Below are 26904 nucleotides of genomic sequence, written 5' to 3' on the forward strand. Positions count from 1 at the left end.
CCATATTTCATACATATTGTGTATTTTGTTTTGTCAAACCCTAAACCCAATACTTTCTAATCCATTTCAATGTTCAAACGTATAAATACTTTCTTTTCAGATTGCAGGATCAGATTTTGTCAATGTTTCATACTATTGTGTATTCTGTTTTGTCAAACCCTAAACCCAATACTTTCTAATTCATTTCAATGTTCATACCTATAAATACTTTCTTTTCAGATTGCAGGATCAGATTTTGTACTACTGTATTTTATGTGTATGTACCTTGTGTACTGTTGGCATGTTTCCTGTTCAATTGGCAAGTTAGCACACTGTGTATGGCAAGTTAGCACACTGTGTATGCTAGTTAGCACACTGTGTACACTAGTTAGCATACACATTGTATGCTAGTTAGCATACACAGTGTATGCTAGTTAGCATACACAGTGTATGCTAGTTAGCATAAACACAGTTCTAATTTTCATTACATTACAATCATGGAATATATATATTCCCTCTAAGAGGCCTTGCAGCTCATACAAGAGGGGACCAAAGCCCTACTCAACACTTCATTCTGGGCACTATCAAAGATTTGGATATAGCCCTTTGGAATGTGTGTAGAGCAGCATATTTACTGAACATTTGGTTATAACTTAAAACGCTGGTTCACAGTGCGCAAAAAAAAGGGGTATATTGAAAATCCAGTGGTTATGACTTAGAGTTGGTACCTAGTGCGCACAAGAGACATAGAACCAACTTAAAGATAGAACAGCATAAATTGCAGCAAATAAGTATATTGCACATCCAGTTGTTACAACTTAAAAGCTGAAGGGCATGCTATTACAAATCGCTTCATAGCTTTCTAGAGTGATTGTGTACACCAGCCTTCTCTTTGGGTAGTGCTCCATAGGTATTTTGATACATCGCACTAGATGCGACAGTATGTGAACGATGGGCAGCTTGTTGTCTAGCTTGAAGGTGTATGCATCCAATTGCTTGTAGTAAAGTCCTTGCACAACATGCGAGCCTCTGTCAATTACGTTGCTCCATTCATCGATGTACCCCTTGTCCACCTTCTCCTTTGCTACAACACACTTGACCAAGTAGAAATCCACACCCTTAGCATTGGTTGAAGCATCTGGATTTACAGCAAATGTGTCGCCAACACATAGAGCGCTACTCAACACATCATGCTGCCCTTTGTATGTGAAGTCATCGTAGCCATTGACCTCCTCTGTCGGAACTTCAACTGCTGGATTGGAATCTGCCTCCACCTCATCAGGTAATGGCTCAAGAATATGATACTCCCAGGCCTCCACATGAGCTTTATTGATGCAGCGATTCCACCTTCCATGAATGCATGCATCATAGAAGCATGCCAAGCTTCTAGTTGCCAGGGCAGTTGGATCCTGCGGGTTGTGACCACGGAAAGCGTGCATAGAGCGAGATTTAGGGATAGGGGAACAATTCCACTTGACTTCCCTATTCACATCCCTTGCTAAAACCTCCTAGAACACACGGGCACATTCCCTTTCTTTTGATGGATATGATGCAGGTGCTCCCTGCGAGAGGTTGGCTTGACAAAAAGCAACCACATCTGCTGCACAGTGCAATATAGCTCCATTGGGTTTTAATTGTTCATGGGTCAAGGTTCTTTTCACAACCGCTCCTGCACCATCATGCTCGCCCTTGCCGTGCCCTGATCCAAAGAAGAACCAGCTCATCCCCATCTCTGCGAGTCCACCATATCTTGCAACAAAATAGAAAGGCATGGCTGCCTTGAACTGCGAGGCCGCACCATCAGACCACACCCAATGCTGTTTAGAAGTGACACCCTCCTGATTTAACCAGTTACGGTGCAGCATGAAGCAATGTTGCACAAACAATGTGTCATGCACCTTGTCATCTGATATGAAGAAGTGGATTGTTTTGACTACCTCCCCTGCCTTGCGGTAGTATGTAATGTGTACAAAAATGGTTACCTGACTAGAGTACCAATGCATCGACTGAACCTCATTTTGCTCCTTGAACTTTAGCAAATGCTAACAAACACAACTAACTAGCATTGTCCGGGACAGCCATTTCAGTGACACGTTAACATGCTTACACCCTGAGATCTTCTGGAAATATATCAGAAAATTCTTGAAGCCACATAGGTTCAGCTGCTTCCTCTGGTTCTTCAACTTTGTTGAGCTTAACGACGAAGATCTGGTCACCTGCACGATAACCTTTTAACAACCTTTTTGCCTTGCATAGCCGACGAGCCTTGGGCCTTCCGTTGTGCCCTTGCACTAGGCTTTCTTGTCCCTGGTTGTCTATGAATGAGAAGGTACCTTGGGCCGAGTGAATACTTGCCCGATTTGCAGTAAGCCAATCCATCCCTAAGATTCCGTCATAAACTCCAACTGGTAAAGTTCTAAAATAAGCCATCGTTGGTTTTCCCCCTAGTTCAAAATCTAGGTTTCCCACTATGTGCCTTGATATTACTTCTTTCCCATTGGCCAACTCAACCGTCATTGGATGAGCCGGTAGCTGGTTCAACTTCAACTTTCTCAAGCATCTAGGTGAGAGAAAAGAATGAGTACTACCACAATCAATCAAAAGCTCAAAGGACACACCTTGATAATTTGCAGGGGTTTGAATCACTGCATACTAATTCCATGCTCTAGGGTTATCTATAGCTGCATGTACTCTTCCACGATCATTCGTTTCGTCCGTAATAGTTGGTCTTGCATTGTTGGCACGACCACCTCGGCCATTTCCATGAGCTGTGGCTGCTCTACCCCTACCTCTGCCACGACCTCTTCCCTGGTTGGCATTGTTAGGGTTGGGGTTTTGACTCTGACCTCCTTGAGGGTTCTGGTTTCCCCCATTTACTGCAGCTGCTCTATTACGAAGCCTGGGGCATTGGTTCCTGTAGTGCCCCCTTTCATGACATTCAAAACACTCAACTTCAGACAATGGTCTTTGGGGTGCACCTGTCGCATAAACTCTAGGCGCCGCCTGAGGATTTGGAACAAATGCCCTTCTATGTTGATCTTGCTGATTACAAGGCACGTAAGCTTCTCGCCTCCTGTTTCCCCTTTCGCGCTCTGTCTCTTTTACCAAAGACTTTGCCCTAATAAGAGCATCCTGAATAGAAGTTGGTCGCATTGCTTCGAGTCGCGTATCCAAGGGACTATTTAATCCTTGGCAACACTGAGCTATCTGTTGCTCGATTGACAGGTGAGGTGCATATCGACTCAACATTGCAAACCTTGAAAAATATTGTTCCAGGGATAGAGAGCCCTGGCGTAAGCTGAAAAACTCATTCATTTTGATGGATTCGTGTGCCGGAGGTAAGTATCTTTCTCTCACCGCCTGCTTGACTTGTGGCCAGCTTCGGGAGTTTGGCAACACTCCGCAGTCTTTGCAGTGCTGCTTCCACCATAGATTAGCATCACCTGTTAGCCTAAAAGTGCTTAACATGGCCTGATTTGCAGGAGTAGTCCCCGCTTCTGAGAAATAGTCATCCATGGCTTCTATCCAAGCCTCAGCATCATGTTCCACTTCCGTCCCTTCACCCTTGAAGGATGGTGGTTGCATCTGTTTGAGGAGAAGTTTCTTCTCCTGAATCTCAGTATAGATGCTTCCGACACGGTTCCCATGTTCCTGATTAATCAGAAAACAAATTGCTTATACAACCGTCATGAATTATAGACTCACTCAAAAGAAGTTGACAGAGACAATGTCTGAGACCTATGAGACAAAAAATATCTTTGTTATTCCAAAAATTTACATCGCAAAAATAGTCTTATGCTATCTATACAAAGGTCTCACCATCGAGAAGTTTTCTATTTGTCCAAAAACTAGAATAATAAACGGGTCTTTCTCTAGGGTTCAGTAAGCGATAATCTCTTGGCATTGTCGCAAGTCCTTCTCTGTCATTCCAAAGCACCATAATCCTGTCTGTTGGGATAACCTTGAGTACTTGTTCGTATACCCAACGGTTCTGCAGTACTTGGACCTCATTGCACACAATGTAGGTTGTTGATGACACACCTCGAAAGACGAATAGGTGTACGACCTTTAGTCGTTCTAACAGTTGGATTCTCTTCAGATTTACTTCTAGCTCGTCAAGATATCTGGCATCAACCGAGTTGTAGGTTGGTACAAAACGCCACCAATTTATCCCAGGTATTCCTGCTGTAAAAGGGTTGTACAGTCGGTCAATGACTAGCATTATCTTCTCGTGAAACGCAAAGTCCTCTGATCTACAAGCCATTTCAAAAACCAGGAAGAAGACGTAATGATCATTGTATGCTTGCATACTTTCGACCTGCGTACAATAAATTCCACTTAGACAAGTCGGAATTCCCAATTGTACTCAAACAATTTAGGCTATCTAGCCTTAACCAATAAAATTTCACTATTTCATGCATAACTTTAAGTATTGACATTAGGTTATCTGCCTTAGAAAAAAAAAAGGTTAACACCTTAAAATTCCCAAAGGCTACCTGCCTTAATAACAGTTTTCAAAGGCTACCTGCCTTAATAATTTTTTTCAAAGGCTACCTGCCTGAACAATTTTCAAAGGCTACCTACCTGAACAATGGCTAACTGCCAAGAGAATGATGCAATTTCAACAAAAATATATCCTTAATTTCACACAATGTTTTTTATACAGTAGGTTGGGTCCTCTTGGGGACAAAGTGATGAAAAACCGTCGCCTCCATGATTACAAACTTTGGAGGCTCATTCAAAAACTCTAGAACCCAGTAATTATTAGGTTGCTTGGGTAATCCTACTTCTGAAGTTGGGTCATTTAGCCGAGAGTAAAACTGGTTAAATAATGCCACATGCTCTGGATAAATATATTTCATAACTTGAGAATAGACCCACTGGTTTTGGGTCATCCTCTTGCCCTGTCTCATTATCCACATGTCTGGCCTCTTGGTTGGGATGAAAGTGAACAATCCCACATGTCCCAACTCCTCGTGCCACCTGATACGTTGAAGGTCAATCTTTAAATTTTGGATCCTGTCTGCTCTAATGTGGAAGTACTTCCCTGCACTTCTCCAGTGTTGGTCCCACTGCTCAGCTCTTGTAGGAAAGATAGGAACTAGCTTCTCCAGGATCATTGAAACCACGTTTTTGAAGTAAAAGTCCGGCGAAGTACGCGCCGTCTCGTACATGATCTGGAATACCAAGAACCTCTCATACCCAGCCTACAATAGAAAATTTAAGAGATTAGGGGACATATAGAGCAATTACACTATTACGCTAGAAAGCAGTTAAACTTATTAAATCAATCATTAATAGTAGATAAAAAAATGAGAACGTATGCTCTGATACCACTTGTGAGCAACCCGGACCTTGCTGGGACCGAGTGTCTCGACCCACCTGTCCTATTGGACGGTTTATTATTTTTTTTTAAATTTTTTTGGAGTTTTTAATTTGTGATTTTTTTAAATTTATTTATTTATTTTATTTTTAAATTTTTGTGTGTGTGTGTGTGTGACGTGTGTGTGTGTGTGTGTGTGTGTGTGTGTAACGGTGTGTGTGTGTTCGTGTGTGTGTGTATGAGAGCAGGCGTGTGTGTGTGAGTGAGTGTGTGTGTGTGTGTGTGTTGGGTGTGTGTGTGTATGTGTGTGAGAGAGTGTGTGTGCTAGAGCGCAGGTGTGTGTGCAGGGAGCAGCGGGGGTGCGCGAGCTGAGGAGGCAGGGGTGGTCGGTGAGGAAAGGGTAGGCGGGTGGGGTGGGGTTGGCTGAGTGGAGAGGGCGCGTGAGGTGACAGCGCGGGTGGGTTGTGGAAAGGGAGCGCCGGGGCAGCAGGCTAAGAGTGCGGGAGGGTGAGTATGGGGTGGGAGGCGCAGCAAGGGCGCGGCCAGGGGGTGGAGTTGGTGAGGAGAGGGGTGCGGGTGGGGAGGCTACAGGGAGCGCAGAGGGGGGAGGAGCGCTGGTGCAGCGCGGGCAGAGGGGGGGTGGCGGGTATTCAACAGCGCGGGGATGCGGAGGTGGGGCAGCGAGCAGCGCGGGGCGCGGAGCTAGGCCGGCAGTGGGCGCGGCGGCGCGGGCTGTGAAAGGGGGCGCGTAGGTGCCGGGACAGCGCGGGGAGGCGGGGTGTGTGTAGCGCGGAGTGCGGGGTGCAAAGCGCGGAGCGCGGGGCGTATAAGGTGCGGGCCTTTGAGGGCGCGGGCGCGGGGAGCCCAAAGGGTTTTAAAGCCCCTTTTTTTTAAGGCTTTTAACAAGCCTTTGAAAGGCTTTAAAAACTTTTAACAAATTTTTTTTAAAATTATTTTTCTTTTAAAAAGGGGGGTTCCTGCGCGGGCGTGGATGCAAGAGAGAGGGAAAGGAGGATAGAGGGAAGGAGAGGGAGGGGGAGATAGAGAAGGAGATGGGGAGGGGGATTGCGGGGGGGGGGGCGGGTATGACACGAGGTGAGGGGGGGTTATGCAACGGGGCGCGGGCGTAGAGAGGGATGCGAGGTGCGTGCGGGAGAGAGAGGGGGGGTAATAGATATATGGGTGTTTATATGTGTGTGTGTGTGAGGGAGCGGGGGGTGCGGAAGGGTAAGGGGTGCGGGAGGTGGGTGCGCGGGAAGGAGAAAGTGAGGGTGTGTGTAGGTATGTGGGTGTGTATGGGAGGGGGGTTACAGGGGCAGGATGTAGGAGGGGAAGGGCGCGCAAGGGGGGCAGCAGGGTGCGGGGAGGTTGGGCAGGGGTGAGGGCGCGGAAAGGGCGTCAAAGGGAGGGGCAGCAGGGCGTGGTGTCAAGGGAGGGGGCGCGGGTAGGGGGTAGGAGTGGTGACCGTGGGTGGGGAGAGGTGGGGGGTTAGGGTGGTTAGGGGGTGGGTCTTCAGGGGAGGGTGCGGGGGGGGAGAAACGGGAAGGTAAGGGGCAGGGTGCGGGCGGGAGAGAGAGGGGGGGGTATAGATATATGTGTGTGTGTGTGAGGGGACGGGGTGAGGGTGAGTGTGGGGGAAGCGGGGGCGATAGAGAGATGGGTCGGGGGTGGGGAGTGCAAGTGAGCGGGGGAGCGTCAGGGTGTATGTGCGTGTGAGTGTGTGCGTGCACGCGTATGGGCGGGGTGCGTGTGTGTGGGCGTGGGCGTGGGTATACGGGGGTAGAGATACAAAGAGGGGCGAGACGCACGCGTGTGCGGGTTTGTGTTTGTGGGCAGGCGGGGGAGGCACGGGGGTACAAGGGCGTGCGGGTACGCGTGTGCGTGCCTGCGCAAGGGTGTGTGGCGTATGTACGGACTGGTGCGTGAGTACGCTCGGGAGTGAGCGGGCGGAGAAGACGGGTGGATGCGTGCGGGTGCGAGCAGAAGCTAGCGTGCGGGGAAGGAGTGGCGGGTGCGTGCGGGTGCAAGCACACGCGGGCGCAAGTGGGCGAGTGCAAGAGAGCGGACTGGGGTGCGTACGCGTGGGCGTGCGAGGGGAAGGGTGGGCCCGTGCGTGCGGAAGCGATTAGTGAGAGCGTGTTGGCGGGCGAGCTGGCGGCGGGTGCGTGCGCGTGTACGCGCGTGAACAGGAGACGTGTACGGGAGAGAGCGGAAGGTACATGTGGGGCCCAAGTCGGGACCGGTGGACGGAGTGAAGGAAATGAAAATTGAAAAGGAAAAATAAGAAATCAAAAAATAAATAAATAAATAAAATATACTCAATAAATTAAAAAATAAAGAAAAATAGCAAAAAATAGAAAATAGGGCCCAAAAAATAAAAAAGGGACGGAAAAATTTTGGAAAAAATACACGCGCGTTCCCACGTGGGGATAGGGCGCGGGGCAAGCGTTGGCTCGAGGAAAATCACTGCGGGCGGGCAGCGAAGCGCGTGGGACGCGTTCCCGGCGCTGCGGGCGGGCGCTCGGAGTGGGTTTTTCGTCTTCAAACGGTGCCAAAAACAAAAAATAAAAAGAGGAAAATGAATGATAAGCCTCCACGGATGTTTTTGAATTTTTAAATTTTTCGGGCGCCGACGGACGCCGGCGGGCGCCCAAATGGGCGGCCGGACACGGGCGGGCGGCCCCGAGTGTGCCATAATCCCCCATATCAACTCTATGGGATTCTTGTCAAGTAGGTCTTCCTTCTTCTTATACATATTTTAGACATGTTTTTAGAAGAGACAAGTTACTTGAGGAATAATTCTAAGAATCATGGGCTTTTCAAGAGAAAGCCTCTTACAATCATTCAACTTGATCCTAAAGAAACTTAGCATGACATAGCTTTGCATTAGAAACAAGACATAAGCAAGAAGAGGATTATGTATAAAATTAAGCTTAAGGTTCTAGAAATTTTTTTCCATAACTTCCCCTCTTTATGCATGATTTTTATCATAAAAACAAGAGGGTTATCATGACCTCTTAATGAATGAAGGAAATAAATTGATTAAAAGCTTTCATTTGAGAGAATAATCCTTAATCATCCTACCCGTAATCACATTATCAAAGACCATGACATAAGCTTGAAAGAGAAGACAACACATGAAAGAAGCATAAGAAGAAGATTAAGAAGAGGGTTTCCCTCTTCTTAAAGAGGCTTACCTTGATGATAATTGATGCTCCTTGCTTGAGATAAGGGGTGGAAGAAGATGGTTAATCTTGAGGAAGAAGCCCTTGCTTGAAGAGGATGCCCTTGATGAAGAGCTTCAATGGAAAGCTTCCATTCTTTCTTCACTTTCCACGCTATGGAGAAACCCTAAAGGAGCATGAAAGAGGGCTAAAGGGCTTGGAAGAGGAGCCTAATGGGGTGGGTAAGAGGCTAGGGGAAGCTCAAGTGCTACAACACATGCTAGGCATGCCCAAGATGAAGAAATATGAAGGGAGGTCAAAAACAATTTTGCAAGGGAGAGAGGGTTGATAAACCTTTTTGCAAATCTTAGCATGTTGGCCATGCCCGTCCATTACACTCTCTCTCTAGAATTCTAGTGAGAGAATGTGCACTTTTGCACTTTTAAAGGCTTATTCCTTTTGACTATCATAAACTATAGTCAAAATAAACCTTAATGCAAATCCTTGCATATAGCCTATGCTTTCCTTTGCTTTCTCTCTCTAGATAGCTACTTTTTAGAGAGAGAAAATCCTGTGAAGCTCATAAAAATTCAATTTTTATGACATTACCCCGCCCTTAAATCATAATCGTCCTCGACTATGCATGTATTTAAGGAATTTGGGTACATAAACATTTGCTTTTGGATCTACATTTAAAGCGAATTACACCATTCCACACATGGGTGCTTGGAGGACATAGCCGACGCAAGCGTGTAAAACATACATAAGCCATAGCATCATTTCGCACTAGAGTGCTAATCTAGCCGATGCTTGAGAGACACAGTCTGCCGCAAGCATGCATGTCTTTTGTTAGCAACATAACATAAGCCTTAACACCTTCCTGCAGTAGAGTGCTAGTCTACTCGGTGCTTGAGGGACGTATCCGCCGCAAGCGTTGTGTATCATTAAACATTTGCATGCACATGGAAAACATTGGCCGTAATAAAGACAAGAAAGAAACATAAACATTTGCTTTATTACCATGGTTTATACATCGATGTCTTGAGAGGTACACATCTCATGGATAACATTGTATTCATTGACCCAAGTCATTGAATCTTTGAGCTGCGGCTCCATCATCCATTAGCATCATCAAAAGAATAATTTGAATTTAATCAAATACTTACGTAGTACCTTACCATTTCATAGGATCTCATCCTCATGTCGTAGAATAGCTTCCGGTTGCAAAAGCTCTTCGACCTAGAGCATGTGTGGGTTACACCAATAGAACAATGCAAGCCTTAGAAACCACTCTAATTAAAGATTAATCACACTCTTAATCACTCTTTACCTAGAGCACACACACACTTATAAAACCTTCATTTCTTCATCTAAATCAATGAAAGAACATTGAGGAGAGAGATAATAGAATGGGAAAAACCTTTACTTTACATTAGAATCAAACGGAGAGTACAATGGGCACGAAGGAAGCACCACAAATAAGCTCTTCTTCTCTTTGAAGCTCTTACACGTTCGCCTCATACACAAGATTATCCTCCTTTTAATAATCCCTTCTCTTTTCAATCTAAGGGCTTCTAAAAATTGGACTTTCACATTGGGTGGACCTATTTTTAAAGCTCAATCTTTACAATTTGGAAGCCCATGTTTGTGACCTTCCCTTGCATGTTGTGTTTCTTGGGGACCCACTGCCACCTAGCAATTTGATTTTTACCTGCTGATTTATTCCTTGTTTTTTGATGGTTAGTAGTGTACAGTGCGTGAGTGGAGTTAGTGGGGTCAATTGTTAGTCGATGGTGGCTTGAAGATGAGGATAGCACCCTTGATGTGGATGTTTCTTGATGCGGGCCCCGTGTACAGTGCGTGCAGTGTATAGCCGTAGGGCAGGTAGGGATTACCATTGTTACTGAGTGTGTTTCCCAATCGAATTGGCACTTAGTTGCCAGCATCCAAGTGCGACCTAAAAGCACATTTTCACATAACTCTCCTGCAGGCATTACCCAGAAAGAGCCTTCCAGATGGCCATTAGCACAATGGATTGTTGTATTTAAAACACCAGTAACATAAGATGTTTGCCCATTCACGCCCTTCACTTTGACGTTGGATTGGGTCAGGGCAGGCCTTCCCAATTGATTCCAAGCATTAAAGGATATGAGGTTATGGCTAGCACCTGTATCAAATAAAGCATTGTAAAGCACTTTACCAGTGTGTCCACACAATTCAATTTGAGTGCGCAGAGGTGGGGGACAAGTGGGCTCGGTGGATTCCCAAGTGAATACATCATAAGTCCACACATTTGCGGAGCGTCTAGCCTTATGTTTTGCCTCCCGATCCTTGCCCTCCTTGATGGCATCTTGTATGCGTTTGAGCTCTTTTTCTTTAGCAGCTTGCTTGTCGCGAGCTACTTGAATGGTCTCAATGGTTAAGGGGTCATAGTATCTTTTGAATTTACTCCCATTGAGGAAACCTACAGTCTCAATACCATCTAAGGTTTCTACCCTTATGGTCCCTTGGGGGGTTATCTCACACACTTTAAATGGACCCATGCCGGTGTATTTAAGTTTTCGTTTTTTGTCTCGTACACCAAACAAGAGTACCATATCACCTTTGTGAATGTTCTTGTCCTTCAATTGCCGATCAAACCATTTCTTTCTATGTTGTTTTTCAGTGATTAGGCCTTGTAATGCAATATGTCGTTCCTCATCTAAGTTCTCAAGGATGCGGATGCGATCTGCAAGCTCATGTCCATCCCATTTCTCAGCAACCGCTACTCTCAAACTAGGGACAAGGAATTTCCATGGCATTACCGCTTCTAGCCCATACACAAGTTTGAATGGAGTGCATCCAGTAGCCACCTTGTAGGATGTTCGGTAAGCCCATAAGGCTGCGGTTAGTTTCAGTTCCCAATCAGTGCGTGTAGCACTTACAGTTTTCGTGAAGATGGCTACCAGGATTTTGTTTGTGCTTTCGGCTTGACCATTAGTACGGGGGTAGTATGGAGTTGATTTTCTGTGAGAAATCATGAATTTTGCAGTCAAAACCTCTATTGTCTCATTCAAGAAATGTGAGCCTCTATCACTCACAATCTCAAGAGGACAGCCAAAACGGGTAATTATGTTTTCATACAGGAATTGCACTGTGGCCAAAGCGTCAGCCTTTCTAATTGCTTTAGCTTCAGCCCACTTGGTGACATAATCTGTCCCTATGATGATGTACCTGGCCTGGGATCCACGTGTTGCTGGACTAATAGGCCCAATGAAATCTAGTCCCCATTTTTCAAAAGGTTTGTTCACTGCCACAAGGTGCAGGGGCATAAAGTCTTGCTTCCCTGGTTTGGAGCACCTTTGGCATTCGTCACATCCACGGACAAACAGAGCACAATCTTTAAATAATGTAGGCCACCAATAGCCTGTTAGCATGACCTTACATGCTGTGATGTCGACTGCGAAATGACCACCTGCAACTCCTTGATGGGCCTCTTCCATGATATGCAAGGTTTCATCCTCCCTAGGACATCGCCTGAGAATGTCATCCTTGCCTCTCTTGTACAGTTGGCCTGCAATGAGTTGGTAGTCCGCACTCTCTTTAAGGATCTGTCTAGCTTTCTGGGTTCCCAAGTTTTGAATGTTTGTTAGCCCATGAGCTAGAACATCGACAATGTGCTCACTCCATTGAGGTATCGAGTCCACTAGGAATAGTGTTGCATCGGCTAGATCATCATCTATTCCAATGGGTGGTTCACCATTGGGTATGCATGACATGTGATTAGCCATGAGATGTTTCTTACTACCTCGGCGGACTACAACAGTGAAGTCAAATTCCAGAAGAATCAGCATCCATCGTGTGATCCTTCCCGTAGCACAAGGCTTGTTGACAAGGTAGAGCAATGCTTGATGATCGACAAAGAAGATGAATTGATTGGGCAAAAGGTAATGTCGGAATTTCTTCACGGCATACACCATAGCTAATCCTTCTCACTCAGTAGTAGTGTAGTTTATCTCAGCATCATTCAATTGTCTACTTGTAAAACTTATAGGATAATCCAGCTTGTGCTTGCCAGGCTAGGCTAATACACAACCAATTGCAAAATTGGATGCGTCAATGTGCACATGGAAGATGATTTCCCAGTTAGGGGATTTTAAAATGGGAGCAGATGCTAGAGCTTGCTTCAATCTTTCGTAAGATTCTTGACATTCATCAGTCCACTTGAACTCAATGAGCAATTTGTACAAGGGACGAGCAATTTGAGCATAGAATAGGATGAATCATCGGTAGTATCCTACATGTCCCATGAAGCGTTGAACTCCTGTAAAGTTTGTGGGGGCTGGAAGTTATAATATTAGTTTGACCTTCCCTTCATCTGTGGATATCCCATTTCTTGACACAATGTGACCTAGGATCACACCGTGCTTTATTCAAAATTGGCATTTATGGGGATTTAGGGATATACGATAGTAGCGACATTTCATAAAGACTTTTCGTAGGCACTCAAGGGGCTCTTTCCAAGCCGAATGCACACATAGGTCATCCAAAAACACTTCTAAGAATTGTCTTAGGAATTCCCTGAATGCATGGTTCATAAGTCTCTGAAACTTTGCTGGTGCATTAGTCAAACCGAATGGCATTCGTTTGAAAGCAAACACGCCATATTCAGTGATGAAAGTAGTTTTTGGCTGGTCCTCCTCAGCAATAGATATTTGGTTATACCCTGAGTAACCATCCAAAAAACTATAGGCTTCCTTTCCTGCCACTCTTTCAAGAACATGCTCACTAAATGGTAGTGGGTAATGATCATGGCAAGTCGCAGCATTCACTTTCTTGAGATCAATGCAGACTCTAAGTTTCCCATTCTTCTTAGGGACCACCACGATGGGCGATACCCAAGTTGGATGTTTAATCTCATAGATGAATCTGCATTCGATTAATTTGTTGATTTCTTCCTGGATTTGGGAAGCATACTTGGGGTTCATTGGGTACGGCCTTTGATGCACTGGTTTGGCATCAGGCTTCATAGGTATTGTATGCTCACAAACCTCAGGGGGTACGCCTTGCATGTCCTTATATGTCCATGCAAAACAATCCCTAAACTCTCAAAGCAAAGTTAGCAACTCTTGCTCTTCTAGATGGGAAAGATTAGTGGCAATGAAAACAGGTTTGGGATCTTCTTGTTCATCAGCCAAGTCGACTTCCTTGACTTCAGCCGGGCCATCATAGCCTGTGTTACTTCCCTCGGATGGCTTTCTTTGAGCTTTATCAAAAACAAGGTGTCTATCCCCAATAGTAAAAGCTTTAAACCTATCGGGTACAGGGTATGAATCTGTCTTCAGATCCTTGGCTTTGTTTTCCCTTAGCTCTTTCTTAGCTTGTCTTTCTACCTGTGCAACCTCACGATTCTTTCTCCTACGCGATGCCTTGCTAGATTTGGAATCCTTTTGCGCATCAATCTTTTTTAGTTCAATGTGGGGGGATTTACGATGCATCAAGTGCTGTAGCTGTTCTCCCCAATCATTGACTAATTTTTGATTGGCGTCAAAGGCACCTACGTACTGGAGCCATTGGGCTAAGGTAGTACAATCCTTCACTCTTTGATTACGTTGGGCAATGGTCTTTTTGCCCCTTTGCCATAACTTGAAGGATTTCCTACTCTTGGGTGGCTTGGTTGTAGATTCCTCCTCAGAACCATTGGTGCTAGGATCGGGACTGGGGTCCGAATCATCTGATTCCTCTGTGTCATTGAGATGCTCTACTGATAAGGTGTTTAAAGGAACGACTTCAGGGATGGGGGTTCCATCAGCCGTTACACATGTGATTCCTCTTTTTCCCCAGATATCTACGGTAGCTAGCAAATGATTCCAATCATCATCAAATGCTGGTCTGTAATCTATGGTATAGTCTTTATGCTCAGGGTCAGTCTCCTTTTTGCAAGTCTTGCAATAGTTAAGAGACGTGGTAGCATCCGAGTCCGAAAATACAGTGGTATCGGAATTCTCATGGAAGAATCCATTTGCCAATGGATGTGCTTTTCCGGACTTAAGATCTACTCGTACATGCTCACCATTAAGTGTCAAATAGACATGATTACGAGACCAATCATGGACCAAACTATACTCTCTCATAAATGGCCTTCCCAAAATCATTTCGTAAGAGCCGGGCTTATCATTGAAGTCCATGACTGCGATGGTATGATATATATGATGATCGAGGACCTTCATCTTAAGGTTTCTGAGTAAACCCAGAGCCTTGACTAGGCCTCCATTAGCCAGCTTAACAGTGAGATTGGTTACTTCCATAGGTGGGCATGCCATTTTTTCCCAGCATCGTTTGGTGATGATGCTTACACCAGCTCCTTCATCAAGCACAGCTAGAATGGTATTGCCTTTGCAGACAATTGGCAATACTGCATTAGAATCATCACCCTCAAAATAATCACCAAGCATGTTGACACAAAGTCGAAATAAGGACTTGGGATCAGTCTCAGCCACCACACTGTGTCATTTTTAGGTGAGTTCTCAGGAGCTTTATCATGCATCATCTCTTGTGGGGGTATGTATTCTAGAGGAGCCTCCTGGAGAGTTTCTAGATTAACGGCAAGTTCATCATTCAGGAAGGAGCGTAAGGTTTCTTCCAATTCCGGATCCCCTTTGAGCCTGACTAACATGGTAGTGGTGGTAGGCATGCCTAAGAAATTAATGAGTTTCTGGGCATTCAATTGGGCACCTACCACGCTTCGTCCTTCTGAGGATGTTTGGGGTGGAAATGGCATATTCCATGGCTCTTGCTCATCGTGATCCGATTGTGGTATACTGTCCAATGGGGGATATGTAGCATCAAGGGGACCAAGTTGGTGGGACTCAGACTCCCCGAACCGTGGGCGCGATTCATGCTCCTCAGGATTAGGGTGTTTGAGCATGTCTTGATACCAACGCTCAAATTGGGCTTCGTGCTCTTCTTCTGATTTCTTGAAAATTACACTTGGTACTTATAGGGGTTTTCCAGTTTGGATGGGTTTATTGATTGTAGTGGGTAATTTTCAAGCATCAGGAATGGGTTTCGGGTTGGGTTCTATAGCAGCCTGAGTTTCTTGGACTAATTCAATAGCTTCGTGGAGCTTTTGAATTTCCTGTTCCGATGCTAGATAAACACCAGGTTTGTTGGGATTTACTTTCTTAGGCTGTCTTGCATGGTTAGGTTTGGTTGTATCCCCAGACTGATCATGGTTAGATTCAGAGACTGACGAGTTATCTGAATCATCACTTGCATTTTGTATGGTGACGGGATCTGAGGTGGTACCCACAATTTTCTTTTTTGATTTTTTGGCCTTCTTTTTTCTGTTTTGTCTCTTGTCTGAGGTAGTACTTTTGGTGTCATTCTCGTTCTTTGCAGCTAGGATGGGATCAGCCTTAGCTTGCAACCTTGTCAGAGCATTGAGAGTAGGGTTTGGTTTAGGCTTTTCGCTCAGGATAATCCTACTCATCATGTTTAACGGTGCTATCACGGGAGCATTGGGTGGTTTGTGTGGGCATTGTGGGATCAAATGGGTGATGCCACAATCACTACACGTAGCCTTGGGTAGATGTGGATTAGGTACTGGGGCAGCACTGGTACTTGGTTTGTACGGGCAATCTGCCACTTTATGAGGCTCACCACAATGGAAACACTGTAGGGGTTTCCTGTCAAGACATTCGCTATATTTGTGAGGTCCTCCACAGCCATAGCATTGCAGGGGTGGTCGTCGTCCCACATTATTCATGGATTGCCCCCTTCCTAAAGCGGTTACCTGATAGAGGCTTTGGTCCCTCGGGATCATTGACATAGTACTCGGGATAGATCTCATAGTCCTCCTCACCCTCGGGTGGGTTGTACTCCTCCTCTGGTTCCTCCTCAGCTACTACTTGATTGACTGGTATGATTCGTGGCTGAGGGGGTAAGACTGGTGGTGGATAAGGTGTGTAGGGGTGGTAAGGACAAGCAGGGCATAGGGCCTTGGTTCCTGAGCTGGGACAATGGCGATAGGCTGGACATTAGCAGGTGGTGCGGGTAAGGCAAGTGGGGCTGCCACAGGCCTAGGAGCATATTGATAAGGGGGGCGAAATCTATGGTTTTGGCCCTCATAGCCATACCTATGGCCTTGATATCCTGGATTGAAATATTTGGGTCGAAGTGTGGGACACTCACTTATGGGATGGTTTTCATTGCAAGTAGAGCAAAAGACTAGCTCACGTGTAGGTTCCTTACGCTGTTGGGGCATATTTGTACGAAATAGCTTTTGGATGTAGGCAGCTACCATTTTCTCCATAGATGGGGCAGTAGCCTGAGAAGGTTGGATCGATGCAGTCTCACTAGGTGCACTAGTTGCCTCTTTAATCTCTAGGTTGTCTTCTAGTTCAATTACTGCTGCAACAGTGTCATCCCATGTGGTTATTCCCCTTGTGACCAAGCTATTGTACAACTCTGTGTTTCATCCCATTGATTAGACGATCCAAAAGCTGATCATCTCTGAACCGTTCGTGGGGTTTGCATTGCGAGTTTAGGTGCTTGAGACGATTGATGAAATCACGCATGGATTCACCATTGTTTCGCTCAGCCAAATGTAATTGGGATGATAATTCCCACTTAGGTCCTTGCTTAGCAAAAGCTGCTATAAATGCCGTCTTGATGGTGGCCATGTTTTGTTTCTCCTCGGGTTTGAGCGTGCGATACCATTTTCCAGCCTTGTCATCTAAGGTGAGACTAAAAGCATGGCTTTTTGAGACATCATTCCTCTCACTCAAGGCTTCACAAACTTGCTCAAATATCTCTAGGTGTTGCCTAGGATCTCCATCACCAGAGAACTTGCTCATAAGCTTGGCAATATCTACCGAACGTCGTGAGTCTGCTCGATTAGGATCCCTTGCTCAAGGGGCTAACTGTTCGGCCATAGCCTTCCCTACAGCAGCTGCAAAAACAGCGATGGGGTCAGCAGTTTGCGGCAGCAACTGGTAGGGGAAGATGGTAAGGACAGTCAACCCCTGGGAAAGGCGATGCAGCTCTTGCAGTGGTGGGTGCCGGAGCACGAGCGGGAAATCTTGGGGGGGTACGGTGGAGAGGTATGGTAGTAGGCGGCATAAATCCAGGTCCTGTCATAGGTCTTGGAGCATATACAGTGTACATGGGCGGTCTAGGAACAGAGCCTAGTGTATTTGGTGGGCTGGTAGCATAACTGTAAGTGGGTCCAACTGGTGGTTTGGACGTAGATGGCTCTGTAAGGTTCCTTGGAACAAACTTACTAGTGCTTGGGATATTACTTGCAGGGGGTGGGTGTGAGACTGTCTCTTCATAAGGTATGTAGCTCAAGGGAATGGAACCATCGTCAATTGGAGCCTTGGTGGAGATGGAAGTAGAGGCGTGAGGATTCTCTTGATAACCCGGAGAGATCATCATGGGAGGATCCTTCCTACTTTTTTGTGGGGTCTCCATTTCTTCTAAGGTTGGACCACGTGACTCGCTTGTCTGGACAAACAAGATGGGGCCCTCGCAAGGATAGTCTATTCCCAGTCTCAGACGTTCTTGCATGATGATGTGATTGAGACAGTCTGCAAGTATCTTCTTAAATAGAGGATAGGTTGTGGCAGCTCTCGTATGCTCGCTTAACTCTTCCCACGACACTACTTAGTGACCTTGTCATGGAGAGTTTGTGTCTTGACCACGTATTCCCAATTGTTAGTGTGGAACACTCTTGCATCAATTGGTACGATGTCGTCAACCTTTGCCTTGCCCTTGTTGGCGATAGTTTTGGCCTTAGCCTGGCGCTCAATTAATCATTGCTGCCCTCTTAATGTGGCTTCCGCTTCCAATTGGAGAGCTTCTTCAATCTGATGCAACTCCTCATGAGTCATGCCATTGTCAGCAAGAGGAACCTCTTCATCCGTGGCTAGTGGGGGTACTGTGATCTCTACATGGGGTGGTTCGGTTGGGGCTTCCTTAGCGAAGTAGGAGCTAACTTCCTCATCTGCCAGTGGCTCAGGGGAAGCATTGGCGTTTGTATTTTCCAAGCCGATGAAATTAGAAAATCTATCCAATAGGCTCGCATTGCTTGTGGGCGCCTCGACCCTTGGGTTATCTCCTTCCCCGTAGTTACTCGTGGTATCACTAGAGAGAGAGAGGATTCACTAAGGATCCTACGGAGGTGGGTTGCTTCACTTGCTTGTGACCCTACAGATGGCCCTGTTCCAATACTCGGAAGTGATCTTGGATCGTTTGAAGCACTCTCTTCGCGGGGTTGGATGATGCGTCCAGACCTCAAGTTCATAGGCTTCTAATTACGGTCATGGGTTGGGGTCTTCTGTGCCGTCCACGAAGGATTGCCTGGGTAGGGTTGGTTGCACAAGACAAAGTGTGGGTAATTTCTTGACAATCGACGATATCTTGGGCAACTTGTTCACATACAATAGAGGGTACGCGATTCCCAACTCCAATTAGAACAAATCAGGCTTCTATCAATGGCTATGGCAAGGTTTGAGACATGGCTAGTGAATCCTGCCGAAATTGGAAGAGACGGGCCTTGCTCGTTGTAATGTTCCCATAATTTTTAAGTAACATTTCCTTTACAAAAACTTCATTTTTATTAGCTTCAAATAAAGTCAGAAAGTAATAGAATAATAAAAAAATATGGAAGAAAATGATTGGAGCCGGTAAGTTTTAGTTGGAGCAGAGCTAGCATGGATGTGGAAAGGAGCATAAGGTTCATCCATGTGCATAAAATGTGCACATCTCACATCAAACCAATTAAGTTGATAAAGTAAATTTGAAGTGAAAAGTAAGTGTGGGCCAATAGCATTCAAGCACAACTAAAGCACATATTTAGCAACAATACTCTCTCCCTTTCTTTCTCAAAATGGCGCATCTTTGAGGTGTGTATATGTGTGTGAGCTAATCCTTTTCATCCCTTTTATCTATAAAAAGGAGCATTCTCATCACCTCATGATTAGCATTTTTTAATCTACACTACTTTACTCTATTAGCTAGAATTAATCAAGTTGATTAATCTCATCACAAAGCAATTGGAGGGTCATCATCATCATCATCACCATCTTCTATTTAATGAGCTCCTCAATCTAGCTACTCACTTACTCATCAATAACTACACTATCATCAAATTACTCTTATTTAATTACACAATTACACACTAATTACACACCAATTGGGGGAGAAGATCATCAAGAAGAGAAGAGGTGAAGCAAGGGGATAAAGGAGCTACATCAAATCAGCAAATACACCTCTCCAATTCAAGCAAGCTCTTCATCAAAGTAGTCTCCCCGGGTAGCTAATCCATGATTATGCTATCTCTCTTAATCTACTTAATTAATCTTGCATAGTTTTGAATTCTTCAATTATGAATGGCTAAAGCATTGATTAGGCTTTCATTGGGTGGTTAGAAATCCATCATAATGCACCATTTGATCATTGAAAGCATCATTTACAACAAGGGGATTAAAAATTGTCTTCTAATTGGGCAAGGATTAATCACATTTTGGCAATTTTACAAAAATTGGATAGATCAATGATGAATGGATGATACACACACCATTTTAATGACTAATTGGCCCAATAATTTGATGAATTAGGGGCTGGTTTAAGACCTGCACTTTAATTAAGTGTAAATTGCTAATTACCCCCTTAATTAAGGGTCAAAATTAGGCAATTTTGGAAGAAATGGGGGCATAGTTTGGGAAAGATTGATTCTTTGAGCCTTTAAATGATTAAGTAGATCATTAATTTCATGATTAAATGGGCTGGTCATCTCTGCAAATTATGATTAGACACTAATCATGCTTAATTACTTGATTAGCGGGGAAATAGTAGGCAATTTTGGGGGATTTCAATTGAAATTGACTCTTTACACATAATGGAAGAGGTTAAATGCCATACACACACTTGTTTTAGTCCCAATTGATGTAATTAAGGGGCTGGAAATTTCCTGCATATTTTCTTAATTATGATTAAGGCTTAATTAGGCCATTTTTGGCAATGTGTTACAAAGGAGGTACCATTTTTATAAAGAATCTAGCCAAGCCCTATTTATCCCTGCATACTGAGGGCATTTAGAACATAACCCTCTCGGGGATTTGTCAATTAATCAATAAATTATTTATGAGGGCCAATTAGGTGTCAAAATTGGCTAGTTTCACTCAAAATTGAAGTTTTATGAAACATTGGGCCAAGCCCTATTTATCCTAGGTCAATCTAAGTATAATAAACCTCTGGCTAAGAGGGTTTTCATTAATTTTACTCAAGCTAATTATCAAGGCCAAAATACCTTGAAATTTACCCTATTTTTGAAGGGGAAATTAGTTTTAGGTGAAATTTGATGATGTCCTCTTTATCCCGGGTACTTTATACAGAGAATGAGTTGGGATAAATAGCTCTTTAATTATCTCTTCATAGAATTTTTATTATGAGATAATTAAGATCCAAAAGTGAGGGGAAAAATAGCACTTGATTTTTCCTTCACTTGGGAAAATTACCATAGGTACTTTAGGTCATGTTTAGCCCATAAAAAATAGGACTTTCCATTTGGAGCTCATTTGATATATTTCCAAGCCAAAAAAGGGCCAAAATTGGGGTTTTTTGAGAGTGAAAAATAGTAAATATTAAAAATTAGGGTTGACCTATTTATTACAGGTCCCCTAAGCTGAGAATTACCTTATAAAAAATTATCATAAATGTTTGAAGTATACAATAATTACTAGGCCTATTTTAAAACTTAATTTAAGTGGGGAAAATAGAAAATGATTTTTCCCGACTTCAAGAAAATTACCAAAGGTGTAAAACACCTTAAATAACCCATGATAAATAGGGTTCATCATTTGGAGCTACATTGATAGCTAATTGATCAAGAATACCTCAAAACTAGTGTAATTGTTACAAGAGAAAAATAGGGAAAAATAGATTTATTACTCCAATAATTACAAAACTTTGTAGGACACTAAATTAGACTATGAAGTACCCATGAAAAATTATGGAGGTACAAATTATTCATAAAAGTCCATCAAATCTAGGTTTTAGTATATTAGGTCAAAATTTGACCTTAAAGGGAAAAAGTTTAATTCAAACCTATGAAATATGGTTCCTTCCATCTATAATTGATGAGGGTATGAACCTTGGAATCAATCTCATTCGATTTAATAAGATTTAAACCTTCCTAGGAAATTCCCATGGAAACTAGCTCTTACCAGGGAATATTCCAGGAATCTAGTGGAAAATGAACAATTTGGCAATTAAAAGCATAAAATGGAACTTAATAGTAAGAATTGAGGTCACACAAAGACCCATAAGGGTCATGGACTCTCAAATGGACCCTTTAAAGGTATTAAAACACCAAGAATCACAAGATTCTACAAAGATTCCACTAATTAGCTAGTCTTTTGTAGACTTAAGCAATGGCACCCAAGCGAGCTAAAATCTCCCGCAATGACGACGCCGGAACGAGCCAGGAACACGAGAAGCTGGCGGCCGAGGAAAAGAGCAAGGCACCGATGGAGCAGCACGAGGGACGCGAACAAGAGCAAGTGGTTGCCCGAGCGACCCAAGAGGTTGATCCCAAAACCCAATTTAAGTCTAACAGTAAAAGTTTAAGTTAACATTGCATCACGCGAGACCTTAGTTAGACCTTAGGAATCAATAAAGGGAAAACGGACTATGAAAAAGCACTTGAAGAGATTCAAGTGAGAAACACGGCATGTGTATTAATGTGTTTCAAAAGAATGTATTCTATCAAGGTTTGTTTGCAAGAATTGAAACTGGATGGATTGGTTTTCAATTGGGAAACACTGGAATTCTCATGGAATGTAATTGAGTCCAGATGGACATCAAGGCTAAAAGAGCCTTCGTTGGAGTACCGGGTGGGTAGCCCGATGCCGGGTGGTTAGCCCGATGCCGGTGGGTAGCCGATGCCAGCAATAAGCTGAAGCCGGGTGGTTAGCCCGAATGCCCGTACCACTGAAGGGTCGGTTAGACCGTGGACGGATGAGCTGTCTATTATTCTTGGGCACGGAGATAGATGGTGCAATAAAGTCCTACCAACGACGCTTGCACATGGTCCTTGGTACCTCCTCCTGGTGGTTAGCCGGAGTTGAGAGTCTCTCTCGGTGGGTAGCCTGAGCAGAGAGTTAGACAATTCTAGATAGTCTAACGACTTGTTGGCTGGTTAAGCAACAAGTACTTGATAGCTGGTTAAGCTACAAGTGATGTACTTGATAGCTGGTTAAGCTACAAGTGATGTACATATATAGCTGGTTAAGCTACAAGTGATGTACATATCAAATAAGATTACTTGATATTGTGTTTATGGGATGAATGATGTTTTTGATTGCGAAATTGTATTCCCTTGTTTTGGAAAGAATGATTGAAGGGCTGATTTAATGAACAATGTTCTATAAATAACTTAAAGGAACCTGTCTTTCCATGTTATAACAGTGTGGTAGTAATTAGGAAACTTATGGTCATGGGAAGCGGGTGATGTCCTACCCCCGACGGGAGGCATCTACGGCAGGGTGGACGCGATCAGTCGCGTGGCTTCTCAAACATTTAAAGTAGAAATCGTAGTGTAAGCACCGCATCTTAGGGGACGAACGTGTTCTTGAGCCTCAGGGAGCCGGAACCATTTTTGAACCAAGGATGTCGCCTCTCAGGGATTGGCTTTGAGCCTCGGGGAGCCGAGTCAATTCAGGGCAGGCGAAGTACCTCTACAACTCCATGCGTCCGGTGCATGTAGAATTGTATTGATGGGAATTAGTTTAAAGACTTCAGGAGACTTCGATAAGGTTTTGCAGTTAATTGAGATGGACTTAGGATCTTTAGACTCCTTTGGCTCGTATCTTCGGACTCGATGCGAGGACCAAGTGTCGTCCATTGGAATTCTAGGTAGTCCTAGGATCTATCAACATGATCTCCATATCTCTTAATTGGGGACATGACAGAGTGGTATCAGAGCATAACTTGAAGCACTTGATTTGGTTTTAAATTACTATGACTGATGGAGTAAAACACTGCTTGTTTTCATAGCCATAGAATGATTGATTTTTGTCTTACGCTGATTGAATGGAAAAACTTCTTGACAATTCAAAAACAGTGGGTAACTGTTGAAATTAGGCAATGGAGAACTGCCTATTACTGCAAAAACAGCGGGTAGCTGTTGAAAACAGTGGTTAACTGTTAAGAAATCAAAACAGTGGGGAACTGTTAATGAATTAAGGCAGTGGTGAACTGCTAAGGAAATTTGATTGATAAACACCTTTTGAAAAACTATGCTCCATGGGAAGGCTAGTTTATGATATCTATCACAAAGAGGGATTGGTTTTGAAATTGCTTTTAGGATGAAATGGACCCCTAACCTAAATATGTGATGTTGAACCAAGTACATGGCAGCTTGCATTTCACCATCATTGAAATTTCGAGGCATAAGGATGCATATCCTAAATTTTATGGCTTTACCGGGAGCAGATTTTTATCTTCCCGATGGTTTTACAAGAATTGGTAGTGATAAGATACCCATTACTTCTTTATCCAAACTGAAGCAGTGAACCTTATTGATGTATGGTATCTAAAGTAGACTAACAACATCATCACCCTCTTTAAGTTGGGCCGATGGACCCTCCAAGACGTTGATTTGAGTGGAGAAGAGCTCTCCCAAAAAAACACTGAGATTTTTCTTAAGCATTGCTTGTTTAAGCATATGACCACATCGCTATTCTTGATGAGAGACGAGGCCAGTCCTATGATAAGGGATTTTCCTATAATCCCTAAGGTGTATCGCATATTAGAAACCTCTAAGTACCCTCCTACCTTTAAAGAAGGTTAAGACTTGCGATTAGCATTTCCATGCTGATGATTGTCCGACGTTGGTACCAAAAATGAACTTGAGCAGATTTTTTTTTAAACTACTTGCAAGACCTGGAGTTTTGTAATACTCGAGTAAGAGATTATCTTCCTAGTACATTGTTTAAACTTCATGATGAAGTTAGGATATAAATTCAGAAATTTTCAATTACGATAATTTTGCACATCAAGGACTTCTCTACAAGAGTGTATGGTTGCTGGACCTTGACTTTCAATAGTCATTCCGTTAAGATTTCTTTATGAGAATTTAAGTTATGATGACAGGTTGACCCACAGATTTATGATGGGGGACGCATGCTTCAACAGCTATATCCTACGGCATGCAATTCGCCACACCTTGGAGTCCGAAATATGGTCATGCAGACGCTGGAAGGTCTTACAAACCCACATCCCTTTGGTATCAATCAAGGATGGGGGCAAGTCACATGTTGTGTAACAGGAACTCCCTACTTTCACATCTATGCTGAAAGGGTGGAAAATTCGACCCTTGATCTGCAACGTATACGCTGGGTTGAAGAACTTCGTCTTGTTCGTTTGTTTTGCTTCTTCGAAACTCACCCAGGTTCTACTGTCGTAATCAATGGCAGTATTCTATTCCAAATTCGTTGGATGTATGATTTGGTGGCTAGTGTCATTCCTATTGACAAAATCGCAATTATGGGTAGGGGAACTTCATTTTCAGATCCAGAGAGTAACCTTGGTCTCCCACAATTACCTGATGTATATAGGACCTTGGAAGTTTTCTCTCCAGTACCCTATTATGTGTATACTCCAGCTCATGAGTTTCATGGTTACGAAGAGATGATTGACAATCCTCCTCCGAAAGGGGAATTTACCTCCTCAATTATTAATGACTCTTTCTCTAGGACAGATGCGGAAGGAGGTAGCATAGAAGAATTTAACCTTAATCCTAGTGATGATGAGTATGTTCCAAAGTAGTGATTAACTTGGAGTTTAAATCACTCAAGCCAATTTGTAAATACTCTTGTTCATAAATAAGATGATATTTTTAGGATCTCTCTCTTCAAAGATTGTCAAGTAATTATCAATTTTCTTTCTTGAGCAGAGCACTATATGCTTTGCATTTTGGAGAAGGTTTTCTTTCCTTGGGATTACAAGTTCCATCGCCAGAAGCCATTTTGGCTAGAAGGAGGAAATTATCTTTATATTAATGCTTCACAAATGGAATTCCTCGAATACGATCATATTCGATTCTTATGGATGGAAAAGCTTAAGATAATCCAATTGTACCTCTTTATTGCAATCCCAGAATCAGAAGAACAATTTGTTTCCGGCAAGAAACTAGTCTTGCGAAATCAATGGATGTACGATCAGATAACCAAAGTCATAGCAGCCAATCGAGTAGCAGTCATTGGGCGATCGCATTCCCCAAATAATTTTGGATTACCCACCTTACCAAAAGAGTACCAAGTTTTACAAGTAACAGCCAAGCCTCCCGAATTCAAGGAAGTCGGATGGGAGGAATTTCACAAAGGATTGCGAACTGCTTTGATTAAAGAATATATCTCAAGTTAAGATCAAGTTTTCTATCCTTGTAATCATTAAAGTGTATATAATCTCAGGATACTTCTTACATGAAGGTACCTTACAGTTAAGCAAGAATATTTTCAAGTTATGTAATTGTCGATCTTGGAAGAATAAATGATCATCTTGGATTTTCTCAAACATTGAACCATACATTTTGTCTGACATTATGATCTCTGAGCCAGTGTACGGCTATGGTTATTCATTGTAAAGAAATTTGATCATAAGAGAACCTTAAGTTTGACTACTCTAAGATTTATTGATAAATTCTAAAGCCAGGCGGTTGATGCCTTCATTACAACTTAGTATTGGAAATACTTCTATAAGAAGAACATAGATAGCTTGGTGTTATATGGGATTGATATCATGAGAAGGTAAGCTCTAAGCCGTCTGAGATGAAACCCCCAAGTATAATTCATAGTCGTGTTAAGAATAATCGATTGGGACAAGTTCTAAGATCAAGTTAATTCAACGGTTGAGATGATATCACCAAATTAAGAGTATCTAAGAAGAGGGATAAATTGATGAGAACCTTGAGAATTGATTGACTTTTCATCAAGATAACACTTCAAATTTCCGCATATAATGGTGTTACCTTCAAGATAAGATCAGCCTTGTGCAATTTAAAAGATAAGATAAGATGACAGATATGATATCCCAAGTAATTACAGATTCAAGTTATTGAAAGTTTGCACAATACAGAAATCTTAATATTGTATGATTCCAAGCTTGTAAAGTTAAGACATAGTTTGAAAAATTGGAGCTTGGATTGATATTGTACCCAAAACATGAATATAGCCAAGAACAGTATAGCACAAAAAACATTGTGCCAGATGGAAGGAAAAAGAACCCTTTTCAAATCAAGAAAAACCTGAAATCATTACTTACTCCATAAGGGAGTATGTAAAAGATATGACCACCGTTATGAAATTAAAACACGATACGGTACTTGACGTATCCCACAGTAACCTTCCACCCCATATCAAGAGATGATGATCTCGGACCAATATTTTGAAAAAG

The 26904-nt window shown here is 43.4% G+C and overlaps 1 protein-coding gene and 2 pseudogenes across 1 annotated transcript; 1 reads left to right on the top strand and 2 right to left on the bottom strand.

Annotated features, from left to right (window-relative positions):
• Positions 1-797: 797 nt before the first annotated feature.
• LOC147625140 (uncharacterized) lies at positions 798-1399 on the bottom strand (annotated as a pseudogene).
• A 16065-nt stretch (positions 1400-17464) lies between these two features.
• On the bottom strand, positions 17465-18015 carry LOC147625141 (uncharacterized; annotated as a pseudogene).
• A 3822-nt stretch (positions 18016-21837) lies between these two features.
• On the top strand, positions 21838-25306 carry LOC147625142 (uncharacterized). Its single transcript, XM_086818943.1, has 2 exons — positions 21838-22034; positions 24604-25306. The coding sequence occupies exons 1-2, from the start codon at positions 21882-21884 to the stop codon at positions 25276-25278; spliced, it is 828 nt and encodes a 275-aa protein (XP_086675069.1). The 5' UTR covers positions 21838-21881; the 3' UTR covers positions 25279-25306.
• The last annotated feature ends 1598 nt before the right edge of the window (positions 25307-26904 follow it).

The sequence above is a fragment of the Cibotium barometz genome, chromosome 24 (assembly GCF_041138505.1).
Source record: "Cibotium barometz isolate CiBa-2024 chromosome 24, ASM4113850v1, whole genome shotgun sequence".
In the NCBI taxonomy this organism is placed as follows: Eukaryota; Viridiplantae; Streptophyta; class Polypodiopsida; order Cyatheales; family Cibotiaceae; genus Cibotium; species Cibotium barometz.

What these genes read in the sequence shown, in the direction of transcription:
- LOC147625142 (XM_086818943.1), top strand. Translation starts at nt 21,882, where the DNA reads ATGGCACCCAAGCGAGCTAAAATCTCCCGCAATGACGACGCCGGAACG. An exon ending in TTGCCCGAGCGACCCAAGAG is followed by an intron (nt 22,035 to 24,603) that starts GTTGATCCCAAA and finishes TTATGATGACAG; the next exon opens with GTTGACCCACAGATTTATGA.